The sequence below is a fragment of the Phoxinus phoxinus genome (genome assembly GCF_949152265.1).
Source record: "Phoxinus phoxinus genome assembly, chromosome: 2".
NCBI classification, from domain to species: domain Eukaryota; kingdom Metazoa; phylum Chordata; class Actinopteri; order Cypriniformes; family Leuciscidae; genus Phoxinus; species Phoxinus phoxinus.
The window spans coordinates 21,795,953-21,804,467 of record NC_136877.1 but is presented as its reverse complement, the minus strand read 5'-3'; the positions used below and the strand labels follow the sequence as shown (position 1 = coordinate 21,804,467).

Below are 8,515 nucleotides of genomic sequence, written 5' to 3'. Positions count from 1 at the left end.
AGAAAAAGAAAGATTTCAAAACGGCATATAAAAAAAAAAAAAAAAAAAAAATGGAAGTAACACTAGTGGACAAGAAAATATTTTTTAAATAATATAACTGTACATTTTTAAAAAGGTGACAAAAAAAAAACTTCTATAAACAGAATATCTTGTTATGAAGACTAATATATATATATATATATATATATATATATATATATATATATATATATATATATATATATATATATATATATATATATATATATATATATATATATATATATATATATATATATATATATATATATATATATATAAAGCCAATAAACACCTTTTTTTGCCATTAGAGCACAGGGCCTGGAAATGGAAAATTAAAAAAATTAAAGCATCACAGTACACTCAGAGGGACAGCAAGTGGTCAAGAGCAAGAATAAGGCAGGAGAAGACAAGAACTCCTCCCAGAGAGAGAGAGAAAGAGAAAGAGAGAGCCTGAAACAAACCATCAGACCCGTTTCACTCCCATCTCTTATAATCTGATGCCACTGTTAATATTTATGAAAAACTTAAAAGTTAACTGGGAAGATGACAGAATGAGAGAGAGATTGAAAGATGTTAGTTAAATAAAGAGACTTTTCTTTTTTTTTTTTTTTTGCAGAAACAGGGTGCAGTAACATGCTCAACAGCCCAGAGTGTGTCTGCATCACCCATAATCACATTCTTTTATAATAGATGCTCATAATACATCTAAAGAACAATATTACAAAATAAAAAGAAACTGCAGCTGCAGGGGGTGAAAGCCAAATCTGGTTTTGCCTCTTGTACATGGGGAACCAAATGTATCGATACTAAATAAAGGCATTCGTAAAGGTGCGGTCACAATTATGTTGTTCGTCATTCTTTTGCTGTCGAAATCCAGTCATTTGAATTGGAATTTAAGCGAGTTGGAATTTCACCGCGTTAGTCACACGGATTCACCGCGTTGTAAAGCTGCTTGGTTTGAAAGTGTTAGGTGTGCTTCATACATCTCTACACTATTGATAATAGACAATGGACCATTTAGCCCGCCAAAAAAAGTCACCGCACCTTAAATCTCTGCTTGTGTCAATCGTCCTCTCTTTTTGCCTACTTGGACCACAATGAACAATGCACAACAAAAAGAAGAAGACTTTTAGTCAAGACTACCTTGTTTGATTTGACCAACATGATGGTTTTGTCCAAAAGTCTACAATGACCTTAATGAATGCAAAAATACACACCAAAAGCAAAAAAAACAAAAAACAAACAATTGTGGACATGGCACACAGATAACGTTGCTATTGCTTTCTATTACCAACTCTGTAAATGGAATAGAAAGCCACACAGATAACAAAACAGATAGAAGAGTGCGTTTCAACTTATCAGATGTTTGCTATAAAAGTTTCTCTGGGAATCTGGGAACATTTTGCCCGGACCTGGCAGTCAAGAGGCAGGAGACCACTCATGATATTGGTGAAAAAATACATTCCTGAGCTATATTTAGACATCTTTCTTCATTTCAAAATATTTGGTCATTTGAATCTAGCCATTCACAAAATATACTGCATTCATTTCAAAGTCCTCACATGCATAACATGCCCTCTTAACAGCGTAACATCAAGCGGATATCTTTGCATCATTGGAAATAACATCTTCGGCAAAAAAAACAAAAAACAACCAGAATTTGCTTCTTAAAATCCAAAAGCTAAATTTTGTTCGGATCAGTGCAAACTTAAACACAAGCAATAACAATGATACATGTGTCCCACATCCACAAATCACACCTTTTAAAGACGTTTTAAAATTCCAAAGTGTCTTTTTTCCCGTAAAAACCCCTCACAAGGATCAGAGCTGCAGAGAGAGGGTCCATGCTGAACAACGGTGAAAAATACCATCACAACAAATGTTCACAAAAGAAGACATCCACAACAAAAAGTTCAAAGGGAGAGGACATAAACAAGTACAAATACAACTGACATATCAGAAGCCGCATTACAAGTCTGTATAAAATCTGAAATAAGCACAAAGATATAGTAAATATACACATAAAATAGTTCCTTTTTGTGGTCTAGATTGTTCCAGCCGTCTGAGACAGTCCTGTGCTAAAGTTCTGCATAGCCAACGCTTCTAGCTAACTATGGACTGGATCAATGTCAGCGAGATAACAAAAGTTTTTTTCTTTTAGATTTATACCAAAAATCATAAAAATATCAGCGCCTACTCACAATTCGTAGTTCTTAAACTTTATCTTTGTAAACAGTTTGCCCTTTTTTCTGTTTCAAAAATACATTCTAGTCAGAAAATTGTGAGGCATATATATGTGGCAAAGCTCTCTTTCATAGTTTTTTCTTTTTATACAAAAAAATATGCAAAATAATGCTCTGTACACATCATCTAGACTCTTCCGTCCTCTTTTTCTAGTATGTGACCGTGCAGGAGGAGATCTTCTATCATTCGAGTGATAAGGACTGGCCACATTATGAAGGACGGACTGAGTTTTGACAGCCTGAAGCCTGTACAAGTTGCTTTGGCTCACAGACCAGCAAGGTGACCGCTGATTGGTCAGCGAACCTAACGCACAGCAAAATCAAGCGGTTAGCTTAGCGCATGCTCTAAACTTCAGGCAGTGACGCCAGAGACTGCTGGTTAGTTTAGATGCGTCTGCTCAGTAAGCCCGAGCCAGACGATTTGATAGAGCGGCTGACACCAAGCGCGTTCTAGTCCTGGTCCTGAAACAAAGTTTGGGTTGGTGGTGTTGCGAGGTGGGGGAGGCTCAACCCATCCTGCTGGTGTCTCGTATCACAGCATTTGGTGCATCAATATGGGCTGGTATTAGGCCGGCTGTCGCCTCCTTCTGTTCCATAACACGTCACATTGTCGTCTTCACATTCAAGGCCGTCCCATCCGTTTGCTGCTATCGAAATGTCATTGAAAGCTGGTGTGACACGATAACATTAAAAAGCACTGTGTAAAACAAGCACATTCATTTTGTTTTGGTTGCATGGCTTTGAATTAGACCAGCGATGCAACGGTCCGAACCAGCCATCGGTTTGGCATTGCTATGGCTTCGGTGCTCTGATTGTCACTCGGCACTAGGAGTAGATAAACGGCAGGTTCATGCGTTTAAGCATGTGTGTTTGTTTCATCGTCTTTACAGGTCAAAGCAACTGTGAAGCGTCCAGATTGCTTTCACACATCTGTTGAGTGATGAGCGTAGTCTCGGGAGGCAGATGGAGCATGCTGAGCAACGGCGGCCACTGAGAGACGGCGTCTGGGTGACTCATGCGAACTTGATGATTCGTTTTATATCAACATGTAGTGTTTATGCATGCGCTTTGCGTTTAAGAAAACGTAAAAAATATTTTTTTTTATATGTTTGTAGAAATCTGAGTGCTATAGGTTCTGTGCTTTAGTCGTCATGTCCATGGACTTGTATGTATGTATGTATGTATGTATACATGCATGATGTGGCTCTTTAAAGTCTGTCGCTTCGAAAGCTGTCCTCTACTGAGGGGTCAGGGAGGACCATATCAGGGTCACTGAGCATGCTCAGTCCATCCAAACTGAGCGGCTCAATGCGAAGTTCATCCTCCAGTGGAAAAACTCCCTCTGAGTCCAAACACTCTGGCACTGCAGACAACACACTGCTGATGTCCTTAGACAGGTTGGGATTGGAGTCGTCTGAGAGAGAGCAGAATCGTGAGTGAATACAGGAGATGTGAAAGAACAGATGTGCAAAACTTAACCCCACTAATTAGTCTTATGGAATCTCAGTGTAATCTAACTGGTTTTGGGTTGGCGTGGCCCCAATCAGACACGTTTCTCCTGGGGCATTTACAGAAGACACATTCTTATGTTGGAAGGAACACAATATAGAGGTCTCAAGACAGTATTTTTAACTTCACATACCATTAAGATTCAAAAACTTGTGTCGGGACACTCAAAACAAATGCAGTGAGACACCAATGTTTTTCATTTATACACTACCACTTAAAAGTTTGGGGTCTGTAAGATTGTGTTGTTAAAGACATTGATACTTTTATTCAGCAAGGACAACAAAGAAATGTATATTGTTACCAAAAAATTATATTTACAATAAATGCTGTTCTGTTGAACTTTCTACTCAGAATCCGGAAAAAAAGTCAGTTTCCGCAAAAATAATAAACCGCACAACCGTTTTCAAAATTATATGTGAAGAAAAAAAATAAAACATGTCTTGAGCAGCAAATCAGCATATTAGAATGATTTTTGAAGAATCATGTGACACTGAAGACTGGAGTAATGATGCCGATCACAGTAATAAATCACATTTTTAAATATATTCAAATACCACAGTAATACTTATTTTACTGTATTTTTAATCAAATAAAGGCAGCCTTGGTGAGGATAATACTTCTTTCTAAAAAAAAAAAAATAATAATAAATACCCCAAACTTTTGAATGGTATACCTATAAAATGTAAAATAGATAAAAAAAACTATATAAACTAAACAGCTGTTGGACGACTAAGTGGTAATCACCTAGGATATTTTTGGAATGTGACATTTCCTTGCTATTCCCATTTCCCTTTTATTGCCAGCTACATAAAAACAATAGTCCATGAATGAGATGAATGAGACTCATTTTATGAATCAGAGCTTGTACCTGTAAGGATGATGTTAGGCACTCCTCCTCCACAATTAGAGTAAAGCATGTTGTGCCTCATCTGATGGTGGTCTTGCAGGTTGCCATGGCTACCACCCAAGCCCATGAGGGCAGCCTGAGAGCAGTAGAGGTTGGAGGAAGGGTCAAATCCTCCGGCCACTGAGCTCATGACATTCTCCAACATGTTATACTGATCCTGCGGTTTAAACACATGCAACATATTAGTCACAGTGTTTATAAGAAAAAGATGAGCAACTTCGGTGCACTGCAGAATCGTATACGTTTACCTGATAGGACGAACACTTGGACTGACGTCCGGAGAATTGCAGCTCCATAAAGGGATCGTTAAAGAATGCTGCCATGCTGTTGTGCTGCACGCAAAAAGAAGCAAGAGGAAGTTATATACACATGTCCACACTATATACAGCCATGGTCAGAATTATTGGCATCCTTGGAAAATATGAACAAAGAAGCCTGTGAAAATAAATCTGCATTGTTAATCCTTTTAATCTTTTAAAAATTCACAAAAATCTAACCTTTCATTGAAGTAAAATAATTGAAAATAGGGGGGGGGGGTTCTTCATGATTTTTTTTTTTTTCACACAATTTACCCGATGAATGGCTTTAATTCTATCCTTTTTTAACCTCCTTTTGTCAAGATAACAGCTCTGAGTCTTCTTCTATAATGACTGATGAGTTTGGAGAACTGAGTTCATGGAGTGCGTACACATGAAAGTGCGACATCAGTAGCGAACAGCCAATCGCATGCCTTGAAACACAGAAAGTGCGATTCACCTCGCGAGAGAATCAGCAAGATTCTTTTCCCTCTTCTGCCGAAGATCAATAGATTGAAGAATATGAATTACATAAATGCATTTACACACATATATATATATATATATATATATAGGCATACAGAGACTCGGACATGTAAGCTCACATGTAGTCATTTTAAAAACTTGATGCACCGATTGCAAATCTTATTTATATTACATATTATCTGTATATGCTCATTTAAACTAAATGTTTAACAATAATAATAATGGATTAGGGGTATAATAATTATATAAATAAATTATAAATCATATAAAATAACTATATTAAATAATAATTGCTAAAAGACTATTTTTTTATTAAAAATCTTTTAGTGTGTAGTGACCTTTAATTTGGAGCAAGACTAACAGGGGGAGTGACTTTTTTGCATCAGACATGTGTCACTTTGCTCACAGCTGATTGGTCCATTTTCGGTTTGAGATCTCTTACCTAGAACATAACTTGCAACAGAGCAGGTTAGCTGTGGACAGTTACTATGGTAATGACCAAAGCTAAAATCTGAGCCACTTTCATGGTGCCTAAAACCCAGGATTGGCGGAAACTAAACTGAAACATACCTGGCTATCCACCTAAACCGGCTTCATGGTATAGGCCCCCAGGACTGTATATCTCATATTCGAATGACATTATTTACATTGTACAGTGCCGGAAATAGTGTTTCTACAGTCTTGGCTGATCCTAATATGTTTCAGTGTTTTCCTGTTCTGCCAAAAATAACCAGCCTGTGAAACAGCTGAACATTAGCCTGTCCCCTCAGAGCCCTGTCTCTATTAACAGCTGATTTAAGTTGGAACTCACAGCGCTGGAATTAAAGTCGAGTGGGACGTTCTGCAGCGGGGACACAGGCTGGTGCTGTTGGTGCTGTTGTTGCTGTTGGTGCTGCTGTTGGCCACCGGTTTGTCGCTGCTGCACCCCTGGATGCTGGGAGCTCTGCTGAATAGACTGATGGGACTGGGGAGGCTGTTGCTGCTGCTGGGTTTGCTGGTAATGGGGGTAGGGAGGTGGCGGTTCCATTGGCAAGTTACTGGTGTCCAAGGCAACCCCCTAAAGAGAACAGGAAAGTTATAAAAATAATTTGACTGGGCTACGGTATGCACCAGAAACACTTTGTTCTTGGCAAAAACGAACAATAAACCAGCTGCAATATTTCTAAACACAGTGCTCCACAAAATAAAGTAAAGAAATACATATTTTTTTTAAACGTGAGAGCGATGGCATTGAGTTATACAGATGACACCTGGTTTCATAGTCTGTTCTGCACACAAAAATCACGGACACACAAAAATTATGACTTCAGAAGACTTTGAAAGTACACAGGTCATATTGACCATTTTTATGGTGCTTTCCCCCCCTTTTTTATAACAAAACACCTGGTCACTTTATGTGTTTTCTCTGATCTGATAGCTATCCAATTGTGAAAAGACCAGGTGTAAATACCCTCCAAAACACTTTCGAGACGGATTTAAATCCGATCGCTCAAACCACTTTAAGAGGTGGTTTGAGACGCATTTTAAATGAAACTGGACAAGTGTAAATACATCTGGTGGTTGAAACCACATTTGTGACCCTGGATCACAAAACCAGTCACAAGTCGCACGGGTATATTTGTGGCAATAGCCAACAATACATTGTATGGGTCAAAATGATCGATTTTTCTTTTATGCCAAAAATCATTAGGATATTAAGTAAAGATCATGTTCCATGAGGATATTTTGTAAATTTCCTATGGTAAATATATAAAACATTTATTCTTGTGAGTGAATGCAGCACAATCACGAACATAAAGGCGATTTTCTCAATGTTTAGATTTTTTTGCACCCTCAGATTCCAGATGTTCAATCTAGTTGTATCTCGGCCAAATATTTTCCTATCTTAACAAACCATACATCAATGGAAAGCTTATTTATTCAGCTATGATGTGATGTATACATCTCAATTTGGATAAATTTACCCATGTGACTGATTTTGTGGTCCAGGGTCACATATGTACATTTTACTCCTCCCAAGATGGTACAAAAAAATGTGTAAGAGCATGTTATTACCAGCTCCTGGTAACCAGATATGACAGCGCTACTGCAACACACATTGCCACAGATATGGCCCGCCGCAGAGGAGTAGCTGAGTATCTCTTCAAGCGTAAACTGCTGCAAATGAAACTCAAAGTTTGGCGACACATCCTGAAGCTCAACACACAATCATCCTCATTAAAAGTAGTGAGACTAAATGATCTTTCAAGTCCTGATGCAACTCTCTCTCTTATTGTAGTCTTTGATATCATGCTCATAATTGTTGCTTTCGCTGACGTGAACACTAAGACACATTTATATGGCCAAGTGTAAATGGAAATGTTTTAACAAATCAGATAGCTATTCGATCAAAGAAAGCACATGAAGTGACCAGGTGTAAACAGGACTTCTTTTTTTTAAACATCAACAACCTAATGGTAGTGTACAGTATATACTGGTATAACTGCTCTGTGGATACCAACTCAAGTAAACTTTAGATTGCATTTATTGTGCAAACTCATAACAATGAGTACAATTATCATAAATTATAAACTTCAGTTATTAACTCCTATGAAAGAGTATAGAAAGTCTAGTTAAATGATTCCATAAAAATAACCAGTTTAAAAGAGTCAACACTGAAAGAAAACAGTGGCACAGAGCATACGATTAATCTTGGGATTTTAGGAATCAACATGGAGCCTCTACACCTGAAAATTGCAATTAATGTAAAAAAAAAGAAGAAAAAAAAAAGAAAAGAAAAAATTTATATATATATTTTTTTACACAGCCCAAGGTACAAGAGAAAAAAACAGCAGTCGAGTATATAATTAATTCGAATCATAACTAGAAGCTCTAACCCATTTGGAATTATCACAGTTTGCAGCAGAGAATCTGGTGTTGAATACAAATGGCTGCGCCACATGGTCCAGATCAATTTGATAGTGTTGCACAGTGCATCCATTTGAATTCAACACAGAAATCTGTTACAATGCCTTGCGGGGTCAAAACTGATCAGTAGGGCGCTATTCAAAGAC

At 37.6% G+C, this 8,515-nt stretch overlaps 1 protein-coding gene across 4 annotated transcripts in view; it reads right to left on the bottom strand.

The window, feature by feature from the left end:
* Window positions 1-633: 633 nt before the first annotated feature.
* Window positions 634-8,515, bottom strand: part of crtc3 (CREB regulated transcription coactivator 3) — a 50,043-nt gene continuing 42,161 nt past the window's right edge. For 2 of the 4 annotated variants that reach the window (XM_079637609.1, XM_079637608.1), the window contains 5 exons: window positions 7,518-7,619; window positions 6,274-6,519; window positions 4,929-5,012; window positions 4,642-4,837; window positions 634-3,678 (listed from right to left, as the gene is read on the bottom strand). In XM_079637609.1, the coding sequence (XP_079493735.1) occupies window positions 3,473-3,678; window positions 4,642-4,837; window positions 4,929-5,012; window positions 6,274-6,519; window positions 7,518-7,619 (834 nt within the window). In that variant the 3' untranslated portion in view covers window positions 634-3,472. The remainder of the gene's footprint in view (window positions 3,679-4,641; window positions 4,838-4,928; window positions 5,013-6,273; window positions 6,520-7,517; window positions 7,620-8,515) is intronic. The other 2 variants (XM_079637611.1, XM_079637610.1) reach the window with 1 other exon arrangement.